This window comes from Penaeus monodon, chromosome 11, assembly GCF_015228065.2.
Source record: "Penaeus monodon isolate SGIC_2016 chromosome 11, NSTDA_Pmon_1, whole genome shotgun sequence".
NCBI lineage: Eukaryota > Metazoa > Arthropoda > Malacostraca > Decapoda > Penaeidae > Penaeus > Penaeus monodon.
The window spans coordinates 9,612,324-9,629,823 of NC_051396.1; the positions used below are offsets into that span (position 1 = coordinate 9,612,324).

At 43.5% G+C, this 17,500-nt stretch overlaps 3 protein-coding genes across 3 annotated transcripts in view; all 3 read left to right on the forward strand.

The window, feature by feature from the left end:
- LOC119578437 (anther-specific proline-rich protein APG-like) overlaps positions 1-2,847 on the forward strand; it is a 3,961-nt gene extending 1,114 nt beyond the window's left edge. The window contains exons 2-3 of the mRNA XM_037926021.1: positions 662-733; positions 2,544-2,847. Of these exons, the coding sequence (XP_037781949.1) occupies positions 662-733; positions 2,544-2,847 (376 nt within the window). The remainder of the gene's footprint in view (positions 1-661; positions 734-2,543) is intronic.
- LOC119578724 (mucin-7-like) overlaps positions 1-14,923 on the forward strand; it is a 55,730-nt gene extending 40,807 nt beyond the window's left edge. Inside the window, 2 exon segments of the mRNA XM_037926327.1 lie at positions 7,788-7,916; positions 7,918-14,923. Coding sequence (XP_037782255.1) covers positions 7,788-7,916; positions 7,918-9,264 — 1,476 coding nt within the window. The 3' untranslated portion in view covers positions 9,265-14,923.
- Positions 1-17,500, forward strand: part of LOC119578438 — a 72,129-nt gene that overhangs the window by 34,121 nt on the left and 20,508 nt on the right. The window lies entirely within an intron of this gene.

A 17,500-nucleotide genomic window follows, 5' to 3' on the forward strand; every position in this document is an offset into this window, starting at 1 on the left:
TTAACGTAATATTAAAAGGGGTATGGCAAAAAGTCTAAAAAATAATGGTGAATGGAGGGAAAAAAGGGGGAGGGAGGGAAGGAGAACAAGAGAGAGAGAGAGCGGAGAGGGAGAGAGTTAGGGAGAATTAGAGAGAGGGGAGAGGAGGAAGAGAGAGTTGGAAATAGAGAGAAGAGAGAGAGGACGAGAGAAAGAGAAAGAGAGGGAGAGGGAGATGGAGAGAGAGAGGGGGGGGGGAGAGGGAGAGAGAAAGAGAGAGGGAGGGAGGGAGAGAAAGAGAAAAGAGAGAGAGGGGGAGGGGGAGAGAGAGAGGGAGGGGAGGGAGAGGGAGAGAGAGAGAGAGAGAGAGAGAGAGAGGGGGGGGAGAGGGAGAGAGGGGGAGAGAGAGAGAGAGAGAATCCTCACCCCTCCACTTCTCTCTCTCTTCCCTCACCCCATCTTTTCCTCTCCGTCCTACCCCTTCACCTCTCCCATTCTCCCCTCACCCCTTCTCTCACACACCCTATCTCTCTCCCTCTTCCCATCTCCCTCCCTCCTCCCTCACCCCTTTCTCCCTCCCTTCTGAAGACTAAAAGCTAATTCGAGACCCACAGGAGCCCTATCCATTGGCCCTAAAATAGGAACCCATTCTCGGAAACCCTGTGAGCACTTAACGTTGTAGGGGCGTGTTATGGTCACGAGCCAGGGATGCGGGCCGATATAGCCTTACTCCTAGAAGGTTCTGGGTCTTACGGTAAAAAAAAAAGGAGAGAGGGAGAGAGGGAGGGAGAAAGAGAGAGAGAGAGAGAGAGAGAGAGAGAGAGAGGGAGAGGGATAAAACTCCTCTTTAATTCGCTTAAAGAGTTTGGGAAAACCTTTAATTCGCTTAAATTTGGCAGGTTTCTCCGCAGCTATATCGTGTGTGTGTATGTCTAAGAGTGAGAGAGGGAGGGAGACAGACAAACAGAAAGAGGTCGGGAGGGAGGGAGAGTGGAAGAGAGAGAGAAAGAGAAACCTTTCATATCATTACGGCGCAAATTCGCAAAAGAAGTTTCCCGCGAGATGTAAAAAAAAAAAAAAAGAAAAAAAATCTCCACAAATAAAACTTTCGTCCGAATTAAAAAAGAATGAATCTAACTTCCAAAAAGTGAGCAATGGATACGTGGACGGCGAGGCGTAATCTGGGCCTGCGCCAAGATGGAAACTGTCAACTCTCCGAAACGCCTTATGAGAGTTTCTTCATTCTGTGTTTCGTGGCGGACCACCGGCGATGCCTCGGGTTCTGCTGTTTCTTGGTCTTTGTATTTTATATTTTTGTTACGTTTTTTTTACGGGAATTTACGGGGTCTGTCTGTGGGTTAAGGGAACTACTTGTTATTCAAATATATTATTTTATACATTGTGTGTGTGTGTTTGCATGTATATGTGTCTGTTTGTACGTACATGTGCGTTTGTGTGTGTTTTCATGTGTCTGTACACATACTAAATATTGTTTTACTTGCTCCCCCTTTGCCTAATTGATGATGCAACCTCAACGTAAATCAGTATCTATATTCCCACATACCATCTCTTCGTTTATCCCCCCCCCTCGTTTTTACAAACAGTTTACCTACAGAAACCTACAACTTTCCTCTCACACATCTCATTTCCTCCCACGCACTAAAACTTCACTAAAAATATGTTCACACAACCCAGTCACCCCATAAACCTTCACCCACGCACCCCTGGCCTCTGCGGAAGTTACCTGAACTATGTTACAGGCATAAAACTTCTTCACACTCGCTCTGATCCTTCATCCGGCCTCCTCCCTCGAGCTGACCTCATCGCCAGCCTCATAAACTGACCTCACACTACCTCATGCGTAGAGGAACCACGTTATTATGTACCTGTCTACACTGTAAGTTTATTTTTTTTATGTTACTCCATCTTCCTTTGGTCTGTTGTCTGTCTTCTATTCGGCGTCGTTTTAGCGCCTGTTTCTGAATTTTCTTTTGTCTTGCCTCTTTTTCTCTTTCTGTTTTTTTTTCTTTCTCTTTGTTTTTCTTTTCTTCTTCTTCTTCTTCTTCTTCTTCTTCTTCTTCTTCTTCTTCTCTCTTCTCTCTTCTCTCTCTCTCTCTCTCTCTCTCTCTCTCTCTCTCTCTCTCTCTCTCTCTCTCTCTATATCTCTACTCATCTTCTTCTCTCTCTCTCTATATATATATATATATATATATATATATATATATATATATATATATATATATATATATATATATATATATACTATATATAATATATATATATATATATATAGTATATTATTATATATATATATATATATATATATATATATATATATATATATCTTTATTCATATATCTTCTCTTCTCTCTCTCTCTCTTCTCTCTCTCTCTCTCTCTCTCTCTCTCTCTCTCTCTCCTCTCTCTCTCCTCTCTCTCTCTCTCTCTCCATCCTCCTTCTTCCCTTCTCTCCTCTCTCTCTCTCTCTCTCTCTCTCTCTCAAACCTACTCAATAACCCACCCTGTATCCCCAAAACCCACCGCTATCCCCCGAAACCCACCCAGAAACCCACCCCCAAGCCCAGTAATCCACCCACCGCCAAACCCAGAAGCCCACTCCCTGACCCAGAAACCCACCGCCAAACCCAGACCAGCCCACCCTCCCCGACCCCAGAAACCCACCCACCCCCCAAACCCACAACCTACCACCCACCCAGAAATCCACCGCCAAACCCAGAAGCCCATCCCCATCCCCAGTAACCCACCCACTCAGAAACCCACCCACTCCCTGACCCAGAAACCTACCGCCAAACCCAGTAGCCCACTCCCTGACCCAGAAACCCACCCACCCCCAAACCCAGTCCCCTAAAACCCACTCAGTAACCCACCCAGAAGCCCACCCCCATCCCAGTAACCCACCCAGAAGCCCACCCCCATCCCCAGTAACCCGCCCACTCCCTGGCCTGCCGTAACTCCCCGCCAGAGAGCCTGCCCGTCCGCCATCACGACACAGAAGGCCGGGATTTGAGTCTGTCGTTCCAACCTCTGTATTGATTATCTGCCTCACCTCTTCGGGTTCTCATGGTGGCTCAGTGTTTAATTCCCGTCTTCCATGAAAAGTAGGAACGGTGCCTCTCCCTACCCCCCCTACTCCTCCCTACCCCTGTCTCTTCCTTCCTCCCTCTTCCTTCTTCGTTTTTCGTTGTTGTTGTTTTTTTTTCTTCTTCTTCGTTATCGTCTTCGTAGTTTTCTTCCCGATTCTTCCTCCTCCTATTTTCCGTCTACTCTTCTTTCTCCTTCTCCTTCTTCTTCTTTCTTCTTATTATTTTAATTCTTCTTATTCTTATTCTTCAACTTCTTCTCCTCCTCTTCCTCCTTCTCCTCCTCCTCCTCCTCCTCCTCTTCTTCTTCCTCTTCCTACTACTCCTCTTATTCCTCCTTCTCCTTCTGCACCTCCTCTTCTTCCTCCTCTACCTACTTCTCTTACTATTATTATTATTATTATTATTATTATTATTATTATTATTATTATTATTGCTCCTCCTCTTCCCCCTCCTCTAACTACTTCTCCTCCTCCTCCTCCTCCTCCTCCTCCTCCTCCTCCTTCTCCTCCTCCTCTTCCTCCTCCTCTCCTCCACCTCTTCCTCCTCCTCCTACTCTCCTCCTCCTCCTCCTCCTCCTCCTCCTCCTCCTCTCTTCCTACTCCTCCTCCTCCTCCTCCTCCCCCTCCACCTCCTCCCCCCCCTTCCTCTCCTCCTACCTTTTTTCCTCCTCTCTCCTCCTCCTCCTCCTCCTCTTCTTCTACCTACTTCTCCTCCTCCTCCTCCTCCTCCTCCTCCTCCTCCTCCCCTCCTCCTCCTTCTGGGAAAGACCAAGCGGGAGGGAATTCCGGAGTGAGGGTTCCTTGGGGGGGAGGGGGGGGCACAGACGGAAGGAAGGGGGGGAGTGAGATAAAGGAATAAAGAAGGCGGGGAGTGAGAAAGGAAGGACAGGAAGGAGGAAGGAGGGAGAAAAAGAGAGAAAGAGACAGAGACAAATAGGTAGACAGACAGACAGGGAGAAAAGAATGAGAGGTAGGAGGGATAGGAGGGAAAAGAAAGAGGAAGGAAGTGAGGGGGAAGCAGATAAAAGAGAGTATGAGAAAGAAGAGGGGATGGTTGAGGCACGAAAAAAAGGAGAGAGAGGAAAATGAATAAATAGCGAGAGGCAGGGGATGGGGAGGGAAAGCGAAAGGGAAAAGGGAGCGCTTGATGTAAATAACTAAAATAAAAATTAATGCCTCGCCATAACTTACTAATTTAATTCGAGGGAATCAATATTTTTTTTATTAATATTCTAGCGCATAAGAGGGGAAACGCAACGTCACATCAAGGCAAGAATCAAAATTATCCTGATGGTTAAAAGACCGACAACAGATGATGAGGAGTAGGAGAAAAAGGAGGAGAAGGAGGAAGAGGAGGAGGGGGAGGGGGAAGAAGAGGAGGAGGAGACGTAGGTAGAGGAGGAAGGGGGAGGAAGAGGAAGGGGTAGAGGAGGAAGAGGAGAGGGAGGTAGAAAAGGAGAAGGAGAAAGGGAAAAGGAGGAGAAAAGCGTTAGAGGAGGAAAAGAAGGTGAAGGAGGTAGTGGAGGAGGAGGAGGAGCAAGGTATGTGTGAAGAGAAATAATCAACAGACAGACTTTCAAGGTATTTCGAAGCCAAGCGAAGCACATGCGGGTCTGGCTTTGGTCTCTTTACCCCTAGAACATCTTCGGTCTCGGGTCCTGGAGCAGTTTTTTTTTTTTTCCGCGCACCTGAAATCTCATGTTCTAACTCCGCTTCGCTACTCTCGACCCCCGACTCCCGACTCCCGACCCCCGACCCCCGGCCCCCGACCGCGCCCTTGCATACGCCACCCCTTCTGCGCCAAGTCATGCGAGGTCGTGTGAGTCCCTCCCTCAGTGGATCGAAATGTCGAACGCAAGTCGGAGGGTTTTAGACCACTCGCGACGGCCCTCGCTACTCGCTCCTTGCACTGGCTCCTCGCCTACTCGTTTCTGCAACTCGTCATTACATTTTTGTCTCTCTGTCTGTCTGTCTGTCTGTCTCATCTCTCTCTCTCTCTCTATCTCTCTCTCTCTCCTCTCTCTCCGCTCTACTCTCTCTCCTCTCCTCGCTCCCTCTCGCTCTCTCTCTCACTCTATCTCTTTCCCTCCCTCCTTCCCTCTACCTCCACTCCTTACCTCCCTCCCTCCCTGTCCTCCCCCCACTCTCCTTCCTTCTTTCTTTCTCCCCCTTCTCTCCCTCCCTCCCTCTCCCACTCCCTCCCTCCCTCTCCCACACCCTCCTTCCCTCCTTCCCTCTTTCCCTCCCTCTCCCACACCCTCCTTCCCTCCTTCCCTCCCTGTCCTCCCCCCCTCTCTCCTTCCTTCCCCCTCTCAATCAGCCTATCTCTCGCAACTTCCCCCAAACCGCCCGCGTTCCAACTCACCCTCTTAACCATGGTTTCCCCACTGCCTGGGCCTCTTCCAAATATTCCCGTGATATAGCTCACTGCTCGACGTTTTCTGTTGTTTGGCGTCAGAGTGAAGGCGAAGGAACAAGAAGGAGTAAATTAAAGATAAAGAAGAAATAAGGATAAAGAACATAAAGATAAAGAAATAATGATAAGGAATGAATACATTCTTCTTGCACTTGGCAATCCTAATTTCTACACGTACGTTCGTCGGTAATGTTGTTACTTTTATGTTCATTTTAATTGCCATCTTGATGAACATTATTTCCAGGATCAACGTGGTTCTTTTCATAGCATATATCCTTATTAAAATAATCATAGTTGATGTAATTGTTGTTATCGGCTTTATTATTATTCCTGATATTTAAAGCAAAACAAAAACAAAAGAATCAAAACAAAGAAAGTAAGAATATAAACACAGTAAAAACAAATACACAAAAGCAAGTTAATAAACACAAACAAGGCAAAAACAAACACAATTACAACAAAAAAAAAAAACAATAAATGCACAATTACACCAAAACATACACACAAACAGCAATTACAGCAAAACAAAAACACAAACAACACAATTACAGCAAAACAAACACACAAACACAGCAAAAACAAAATACACAGTTACAGGAAAAACATACAAATAACAACAACAGTACAAATAAAACCTCATAAAACAAAACAAAAAACACAAACAGTGCCCCAAAACAGAAGAAAGAAAGAAAAAACAATCAGGCCAAGGAATACCTCAGTCTCTCCGTCAATCAAAGCCATACAGTGCATTTCCCACTTGCTCAATTACCCCCGAAACGCAGGTCATCAGCATCCGTTCGTGTGTGTCACATAACACGCATTTCCCTCGCAGTATATCGTCCAAATGGCCTGTTTCCCATGATGAAGGCAATGGAATGGGCGCTATGCAAATGCAAGACTTCGCGACGGGGTGTTGACTCGTGGGGGGGGGGTGTCACGTCATGGGGTTCATGAGAAGATGTCTGAAGAAGGAGAAGGGTTGGTTGTGCTGGCGGGCGTGGGAACGCTCTTTTTTTCTCTTTTCAAATTTGCGATAAGGAACTGGGCGATATATATATATATATATATATATATATATATATATATATATATATATATATATATATATATGTATTATATATACATATAAGTATACATATATATATATATACACCAATATATGTGTGTGTGTGTTTGTAGACATAATATGTATGTATATATTATTATGTACTTTATAATGTTAATAATATATAGTGGTTGTGTTAACATACATATGTATTATATATTATGTATGTATATATATATTATATATATATAATATATATAATAATACAACATATATATATATATATATATATATATATATATATATATATATATACACATATATATATGAATATATATGTACGTCGGTCTACGTATGCGTGTGCGTATGTAAACTGAACCCCTGTAACTTTGTAATGTCCAAGAATCCCAGTATTCTCTCAGCCATAACAAAAGCGAAACGGCCTCCGGCGCCTCAAGAGAGCAACCAAAAATGCCCGTGACTCAGGTACTGTGAGCAGCTGAGTAAGGAAGCTGACGGCGACGGCGGCCGAAGCAGGCAGACCCGCCGGCGCCTCACCTCCGGCAACGCCTGCTCGCACGCGGCGAACGACCGCAACGCCGTCATTATTGATTGCGAAAAGAAAGAAAGAGAACACGGAACGCAAGGCCGATGCATAGTATATTTGCGTTTTTTTTTTTTTTTTTTTTTTTTTTTTATGTAACTGCCCCTCCCTTTTCCCTCCACCCCCTCCTCTCTCTCTCTCTCTCTCTCTCTCTCTCTCTCTCTCTCTCTCTCTCTATATATATATATATATATATATATATATATATATATATATATATATATAGATAGATAGATAGATAGATAGATATAGATATATATATATATAGATTATATATATATATAAATTTATATATATATAAATTTATATATATATATATATATATATATATATATATACATACATATTTATGTATATATAAAATGATCTTTTTAGCACACTGAGACTATAACATTCCGAAAGTCTTTCCTGCTATAAGCATAGAAATTTATTACTCTGCTTATCATATTACATGCCAATGGAAATTTATGCTGAACCTGAGAATCTTTTCTTGAACGTAAGGTATTGTGTTTCATCTTCACTGCCATCTTTTTCGTCTCCCTAATAACTGGTTTCCCTCCCAGTGTTTCTCTCGGCATTTTTCTCCATGTACTTGATGCTACTGGTTCACGCCATTCTAACCTGCGTGTCTTCCCTTGCAGATGGAGGAGAAGGTGGTTGGTGGTAAAGAGAAGAAGTATGTGTTGTACACGGTGGTGGGCGAGGAGCGCGGGCGCGCCGGCGTGGGCGTGTGGGTAGTGAGGGTCCTCCTGGGCACACTCCTGCTGGTTGGCGCTGGCTGTCGTGCCGTACCTCTCCTTGCGGCTGGCGCAAGTCACCGACCGCACCCTGGTGGTGTTCCAGCCCGTGCCCGTCCGCAACCACTCCCTCCACCACCACCACGCCGTGGATCACGGCAAGGTCAGCCATGTGGACGTCGTGAGCTTCCCCGTAAGTGCCTCGCTCACCAAGGAGAATGCCACGGCGGAGGCAGCCAACGCCACCACCAAGGCCTCGGCCACCAACTCCAGCAGTAGCAACAGCTCCTCCGGCAGCGGCACCGGCATCGTCACCCTGCACGAGTCCGCCGTGACCCTTGCCGTCATGGAGGACACCAACGCCACGCGGAAGCACGGCAATGAGTCCGAGGTGGAGGAGGCCGTGGTTGAGGAGGACGCAGGGCAGAAGGCGGGCGTCGAGGAGGACAAGAAGGAGCCCGAAGAGAACGCCACCACAGAAGACGCCGCCAGCACGTCGGAGGCTCCAGCCTCGATAGCGCAGGTGGCGGCCGTGACGGACCAGGCCAGCCCCTCCACGCCTCCGGCCGTCGTCGAGAACAACACCGGCGTCGTGAACACGTCGCCCGCCCCCCACCACGAGAGCAACGCCTCGTCCGCCGCCCCCGTGGCTTCGACCGTCGCCGTGGTCGCGTCAACGTCTCCGGCCTCGACGCCCCAGACGCCGCCCAACACGACCGGCAAGGCCGCTGCGCCCAGCGCGAGCAACGTGTCCACGACGCCCTCCACCACCACCCCGAAGACAACCACGAGCGCCACCACCACCAGCTCCACCAGCAGTCGCCGGCCGCTCGCCCACAAGTTGGTGTACATGTCCACCTCCGCCTCCGGCAACCACGTGGGCGGATTCTGCGTCTGGAAGACCGACAAGAACGTCACGCGCTGGTCCTACTTCTACGAAAACATTCCGATCGAATACCAGAGCCACCAGGACTCCTCCGACCACGAGATGCGAGGGATGCTGGCCGCCGTGCGGACGTGGGCGCCCCTGTGGAACGACCACCACGTCGTGCTGCGCTCCCACCACCCGGCCATCAACGGCGCCGACCACCCCACGCGCCGCTCCCTCACCCGCGAGCTCGAGCGCCTCTCCAACGGGCGCTTCACCTACGAGCTGGAGTGGCGCCTCAAGAAGACCGACCGCGTGGTGGACATCGCCTACTGCCTGTCCCGCCTCCACCGCGACTTCGCCCACTGGTTCCGCACCTTCGAGGGCCGCGTCGACGAGCTGCTCGGCCGCCAGGTGTGGGCAACGGCCAGGATTAAGAACCGCACGCCCATCGCGCAGGACGCCTTCCTCACCGACGACCCCGAGGACGAGGAAATCCGCGGCGACAAATGAGGGGCCAGCACAGCGATGCTAAGAAACTACCAAAGTGGACTCTTTAAAAAAATTCATAGATTTAACATGGAAAAAAAAAGAAAAAAAAGAGAGAGGAAAAAAAAAAAGCAAAACGTGACTTCGCAATAAAAGTGGTCGGGTCAGAGTGTACAAGTTGAATTAAATAATAGACCCTAAAGAAATGCAAAATGAAATACCTTATCCCATGTGATACCTGCGCTGCGTTGGGAAGGTTAGTGAAGGAAAGCGCCCAAGAGATCCATCTTTCTCCAGTGCCGTGATTGCGCACCAAAAGGACCTAGTGATTAGCTCTGAATTAGAAGTCTACAGCTCCCTGGGCAAGAAGAAGGAAGTGCTACTGAAAGCCGCTGAAGTGAATATAGTGCACTGACTATTAGCTGATGATTTTTTAAAATATATATCTATATATATTATATAGCATGAAAAGATAAAGATGGCATGAAGTTACCAATTACTGTGCTTTTATTGGAAAGTTAAATGGAAAATAAGATATTTACCCCAAGGTAAAAACATGCGTTAAAATACCTAAACGTATATATTTGCTAGCATGCTAAAGTAAAAAGATAAGCATAGTTTGTATTTATGAAACATAAGAATCTAGATCTCAACTGAAATCTCAAGATAGAACGAAGCATTAAACATAAAATGATGATGATAGTGAAGAGACCGAAATGATGCATTATAAATTAAATTAGAGAATTCAAAGTGTTATATAAAATAATCCGAACTTTTTTCCCCGTGATACTCAGTAATTCTATAAATAAAAAATGGTGAATAAAAAGGTATCTTAAATAAATAAGTAAATAAGTGAAATACCTAAAAGAAAATCCCTTGCCTGTTTTCATGGGCGACACATCCAGCATATTCTGACGTGTCTTGTATAGTTTGTGAATTTTGTGATTACTCTGTACACAGTAATTGTTTATCCAAATGAATTAAATAGATTTAGGTAACTTTCAGTATATGAGTGGACTGTTTGTTGTAGAGATCATGGCTGATACAGATGTCCTTCACCATCATAGTCCGGTAGGCAGTGAGAAATTTTGCAGAAAAGTTTGTTGTTCATATTGCGAGGAAGATGATCGGGAGAGCTTGCCGCCGGAATAGCCTAGCTGTGGTGTTCGCGTGGCTGCGCATCCCCCTCGGCGACCCTGGCCCGGCCATCGGACCAGCGGAAGTCGGGGGTGATGCTATATCTACTTACGTTAGATTGTATACAGATATACAAGGGAACACCCTCTCACACTGTGCATGCTGATGTGGATGCGTATGTGTGCATGTGCGCAAACACACACACACACACACACACACACACACACACACACACACACACACACACACACACACACACACACACACACACACACACCGAACAAGCCGTATCAGGCCAGAGACACCATGTCACTGTAAATAGTTAATCAACCTGCTTCTCTCTTATCCTTTGTTGTAATTTGTATGGCAGTTCATTCCAGCTATTACGAATTCGAAAAATCAACAATCAAAATTTATCTTTAGAATCAAAGACTATACTAGACCGCCACCGATTATTTGTATTCGACAGGTTTTGCTGTAAAACACCGTGGCAGAGAATGCGTGGGACATGTAGGTCTATAAGTCACTTTATAAAGCGAATCCAAAAAAGCGAAATAATAACTTATTCCCTAGAATATGCGGCGCATTGGCGCGGCCCTCCAGCAGGGCGTTTAGTGATTCATCCCAGGAGAACCTCATGGCCCGCACTCGCTCTGCGTTCTTCGGGCCCGAGCTGGACCCACTAGTGTGTACCGTAGTGTAGGTGTAGCCCCTGAGTGAGTAGTCGGGGTGTACAAAGCTTGGCCTCACTCGCGTTTCCCTTCTACGTTCATAGTGGTAAACATGACCAACTGCTTGTCGAGCTTCTAATCGGGATGGCCATTAGCTTTCTGTCTTTTTTTCCGTGTTTTTTTTTCTTTTCTTTTCTTTTTTTTTTCTTTTTTTTTTACTTATTACCGGGACCTTCCGATCGCCAAGTTAGAGGCGGTGAGTAATTTCCACCGTAAATTCAATCCAGGGTTTTTTAATCCTTAGAAAGGGTAAGCTAGAACGTCATAATAATCCTTGCGTCAGGTTACGAGCCAACGATGTGTTAGCGAGATTTGCTGTCAAGGGTTTTGTTTACTACAGAAACGTAGGTCTAGCCTTCTTCTGAGCTGTCCGCGAGCCGACCAGTGAGGGCTGGCCGAGGACAGGACTATCTCTCACGCGTGTGCTTGTTTTCATCACTTTATGAGTGCTGTTACAACAGGTTAGCAAATTTGTTAATTTGTGCCTGTGAAGTGTGTGAATATATATACATATATTATTTTTCTTTTCACTTTCACGAAAGAAACAGTTACGATATCATGCATTTTATGTACATTAGGGGTAGCAGGGACGACTGTTTACAGTTATCTGTTACATATGTATATGATATTAAAGGCGTCAGATCATTACGTATTTTCGTTGATCATAATAAAAGACACCTCTAAATCAGCCCAAAGTAAGATCAGAGTGATTGTCGAGGAAGAGGATTTAAACTTTACCTCAGCAGGGCCCCTTTTGTGACGGAAATAAATTATTCTCTCATTGGACAGATTTTCGCCAACCCCTGCATTCTAAACTTAACCATGCATACGCGTCAGTTCTGATTCAGGGCGAAAGTTCGGATCAGCGATTGATGCAGGAACAAATGAAGACCTAAAAGCGAGAGCGCGGTTCAACAGACATTCCATCCTCGAAAACCAGCGGCTGCGGGAACTAGGCAGGAAATAGAGGCATTATACATTATCAGATTGGATGGCGGAGGCAAGAGAATATGGCTGAGGTTGAGCTTAAAGTGGAACAAATAGGTGGCTTTAAAGATGGTGGAACTAAAATATAATTGACCACACGTCCAGTATATTGTATAAATCCGATTTAGGTGGGATTTCGATATGCAGAAAAAAAACAAGGATCAGAGTTTATGAGTATGGCCCGATTCGCTGACGCTGTCGAATAAACATTCACTGAAAGATGTTATTTTGGGAATTGTTAATTTTATGTAGACCAACAAGTGTAAATATGTTCGGATTTCAAAGGAGCCTTGGATATATTTTTTCATTGGTATTTAAAGATGGTCATAATTCGGAAAGGACGCACAAAACGTATTAAAATAACTCGAAGTAAATATTACGACATTAATAGGAAATCCAAGTGACCCTTTTACAAAGTGTCCGAGAAATTATCCGAATACTTAACGCTGTAGTGAAGTGACAAGTTACTATAAAAACTAAACTGAGTTGTGAAATACTATGTCCTTCGGTGGAACGGCAGGACTGATTTTACAGTAGATATTAAAAAGATTAGAAAGACTATGAAGATAAATTATGTCCGATTCATTCTTTTATCGTTGAATTCACAATTTCATCCCTGGTACATAAATCAGATCTTACTTCATGTTTATCGCTCGTGAAAAAAAAAATCAAGAGGCAAAAATTTAGCTTCGAGATCATTCCTTCAAGAGTAAAACTGTGCAATTCCCAGACGGTTAAGCAGAGAATGGGAATCCCAGTGTTTCATGTTGAAGAAAAGAATCCAACAGATGTCGTCTCCGGCCGCTTTGGATGCGCTGAGAGACACTTAAGTGCACATTTATGTCCTTCTCTCCACGACGCCTCTACGGCCAGGCCAGCATCATGCGGTCCTGCACCAGAAAACGCTATCCCCTATTGATCCATGCCTACAACCCCCAACCACCCTCCGGCCTGCTCTTGCTCTCTCTCTCTCTCTCTCTCTCTCTCTCTCCTTCTCTCTCTCTCTCTCTCTCTCTCTCTCTCTCTCTCTCTCTCTCTCTCTCTCTCTCTCTATCTCTCTATTCATCTATCTGTCGATATATCTATCTACCTATCTATCTATCTCCCCTTGTATTTATCTCGATAAATCTAATCTTAATACTTTCTCCATCTTTCTCTTTCTTACTCTCTTTCTCATTCTCTCATCCCCTTATTCTCTTTCCCTCTCTCCCTCCCTCCCTCTTACAATGGGCGGCATCGGTAGTTACATAAGAATGAATCTTTTCTGTTTCGCGAGAGGAATTAGAACCTTGAGCTCCCGAGTGTCACCTAAGCCCTCCAGGCGGCCTTGAAGGTCCATTTCGGAGAAGCTAGATGAATAGACGGGAGGAGGAGGAGGAGGCGCTCCCGAGCCGCAACTGCGTCTGCCATGACTATTGCTGTACTCCTACTGCAGACTCTAGGTCGTTCGAGTCTTTGGTAGTATGTTGGGAGGTATCTTCACCTTTCCTTGTTCTTCATTACTTATTTAGATACACTGTTTTGCAGAAGTGATGGCGAATAGCGCATTGGAAACTCAGCCACATCCTATCACAAAAAAAAATGTTTTCCCTCCGATTAAAAAAAGGGAAAAACAGAACGCGTTATCCGACCGGCCTTTATTACCTTCGAAATTCTCTGTTAACATTTCCCTCGCATTTCCGGATCCCAATCACTTATATCGGACCGAGATATACCCATAATTTTCCTGAAATAGATTGAGACGTAAAAGGCCTTTAGTTACCATGATGATTCAGGCCAATCTGACATCCAAGCTGTGACTTGCATCCGAATGTTGATTACATTAATGATGTTAGGGAATATTTAGGGAACAGATAAGTGTTGATTAGAGAATGTCTATCGGTCCCAGTGCTATCAGGTCTCTAGGTAATTTGGTATCATATACACCATGTAACAGGTAGAGACTGTGGGCGCTTAGAGAATACATTTTGTACTGCTTTTAAATGGATTTCAGTTCCGACAGCTCCACAATGACGACGCCTCATTATATGAATGGTTCGCTGCATACATGTTAGAGATCACTCTTATATATAAATGGTTTTATTAAATTCTTAGGGGAGACGAAGGTAATGCCAGCATCATCCAGAGGCATAGTGCATAAACAGAGGAACCAGACGGGGGGGGGAAGCGAAAATGTGAGCGTGCCGGCACCCAGCGAGTGTGGCACTAAAGAAAGCTAGATCACTGCAGTGCTGCTCATGACGTGGCTCTGCGCCCTGGGTTATTGAGTCGAGTGCCGCTGTATTAAAGGCTAAAGGGAGGCAGTCCGTGTTGCCTTCCCAAGCGGGTCTTTGAGAAGGTAAAAGAGAGACACTATCGGCTTACTCTTGTCGATGTTCTCATGTCTGTGAAGTGAAGGTGAACCAGCAAGATTTCTATTAATTATAAGTGTGATATATAAAAAAAAAAATCATTCTTTCACAATATACGCCATCTTGCAGCTAATTCATTGTTACCTGATTTGGGTTATCCTTGGAACATGATCATGTTAATGGAATTTATATACTACTTGTAGACACGTATGTGCATACTTTTTGCCCATTTCAGAATGCAGAATGAGTTATCATTAAATTAAACACAACATTGCCAATATTTCAACAGCACAATATTTTGCACAAGTATATTGTCCCCATTGTTCTGTTGATATACCTATGTGATGAAACATATTTCACACTTTAAGACTAATTCATATGATTGTGAAAATCTCTTTTGTTACCTTTTGTGACAATAATAAGCCATTATCTTTTGTCTGTTTGTATATTTTGAGAATAAAGCTTATGAGGCTCAAATGATTACTTTCAATTTTATCCTTATATGTCATATTTAATCATAATTTCTGGGAAATAGTCACATAATTGGTCATATGTGCGCACACACACACACACACACACACACACACACACACACACATATATATATATATATATATACATACATACACACACACACACACACACACACACACACACACACACACACACACACACACAAACACACACACAATAATAACTAATTATATATATATATATATATATATATATATATATATATATATATATATACACTGTATCACATACACAGTGTGTGTGTGTGAGTGTGTGTGTGTGTGTACATATATTATATATATGATAAATCTGGACCATCAACATAATTTCCAGTTATCACTTTATAAATTATCACTATTTTTATCACCATTATCACCATCACCAATGTTATGGCTACTATAATAATAATGCTGCTTAGAAGATGGTAGTAGATACGTAAGGCTGTTAATAATATGATAATGAAAATAACTAGCTAATGATAATCATAATAATAAAAAGTAAAACCAGTAACGAGAGTAACAATGATACTGCTACTAACCATAATCATAATAGCAATTGTACTAATAATGATAATAAAAAACGTATCAATAATGATAATAATGATGACAAAAATAATAGCAGCAATATTAGTTGTAGTAGCAGTAAAACATTGTTAATCAAAATAATCCACATTTGACAATGGTAAGCATTCACACTGAACCCAGAAAGATTTTACAACGTGATTTTCCAATCGTTTTCTTCACTATAAACTCTTTGGCTAACTCAGGACAGAAACAAGAAAATCCGTTGTAAATTGCTAAACCTTTGAGAATAAATTTAAGTTTTCATGGCAACTGAAAATCATGACAAACAGTTAGATCAAAAGCAATAGTTGATTTTAGAAATAGCCAGAGTATAATCTTGAAGCATACAGATAGGTGCATCAAAGTAAATATATTTTGAAAATGATGTTTTGTATCTACAAGATGCATAATGGATACACAACTTATATTTCGACATTACATCGTCAGGTTTATTAGCAACGATGATAATAATTCTGATGAAATTGTCCTATCAAAACGTCATTGGTTATTTTGCTCTGTGAAAGCATTCATTATTATTCATCTCTCTCCAACACTTTTCACAATCAATTTCGGAATGGAGCTTGTTAATATTCATGAAAGGAATGCTTATAGTTGATGCCACTAGTCATATACACTCAAAATACAAAATACTAGCTGACGAGAACAAAGGTAATTAATATTCATGGCTTGCTTTATGAGATTCAATCGTAAATAATTACTGAATTAAAAGACAGTTGAAAGGTTGAAGAGGAATGCACTGAACTGAAACCACAGCTAATTATATATGCATGCAAGAACAACATACATTGTGGCAGATGTAAAAAAGGTATAAATGAGAATCCAATTGGAAATGAAGCATAACTTTAAAAATTATAGTCTTTCTAATGAGGATAACACAGAAGCGTCCCAAATATAATCGCATTCATAAGATAATGATTTCTTAAAATCCAAACAAGAAAACGAGTTGCAATCTGTCATCCTTTACTTGATCAATAACATCACAAAGAGCTCGTGTCGTCTTAGCGATCTGCATAACACTAGTATGCACACCACAGAATCGTTCCCCAAAGTCTCTGCTCGCACTTTTCTCTCTCATCCGAAGTGACTAACACTAAGCCAAACGTGGCGCCCTGTTAAAAGAACGGCGCTGATGCCAGCAGTCTCAGCACTCCACGCACGCAAAACAGGGACCAAAGGATGATTTTACTGTGTGTGTGTGTGTTTGCATTTGTGTCTGTTTGTATGTGTGTGTGTGTGTGTGTGTGTGTGTGTGTGTGTGTGTGTGTGTGTGTGTGTGTGTGTGTGTGTGTGTGTGTGTGTGTGTGTGTGTGTGTGTGCGCGCGCGCAGGATGTTGACAGGGTATACAACAAAGTGAAATGTAAATGACGGCATGATAGATGTCCCATTTCAGTTAGCAGGGCAAGGAGCTAACTGTTTGTCCGGTGACGATGAATGCGAAACAAAGGTAATGCTTTGTTTCGCGTTGTGACTATGTTATATTGTACCTTTGTTATCTTTGTATTTCTGTATTAATGTACATTTGAGATCGTTTCATCTCTATCATCTTAGTATCTTTGTCTATCAATATGATATATAAGACTTTTTGCGTGTTGTGTTCAGGTGTTCTGTGTTTACATGTCTCTACCGTGCTGTTTATATTTTTTTGATCACTGGTTCCAATTAATTATGTATGGAACATGGAGAATACTAGCTTCTGTACATGTTTTGAGCTGGCGTGGAAAGTTTAATATTTTGGTTGTGTGTTTACGAGTTTCGGCGACGTTGCTAAAATCTAACTATTTGATTGTGCTACCCTGATTGTTTATGAGCCTGTATGTTGTTTATGATCCTATACGTTGGTGTTAAACTGTGGGAGTTTCCGCGAATACGAAGGGAATTGATGTTCATTTGTAAATTAATGTGTTGTGATATTAGGATTTTGCGCGTGATTGTTTATCATGGAACTGTGACCTTATT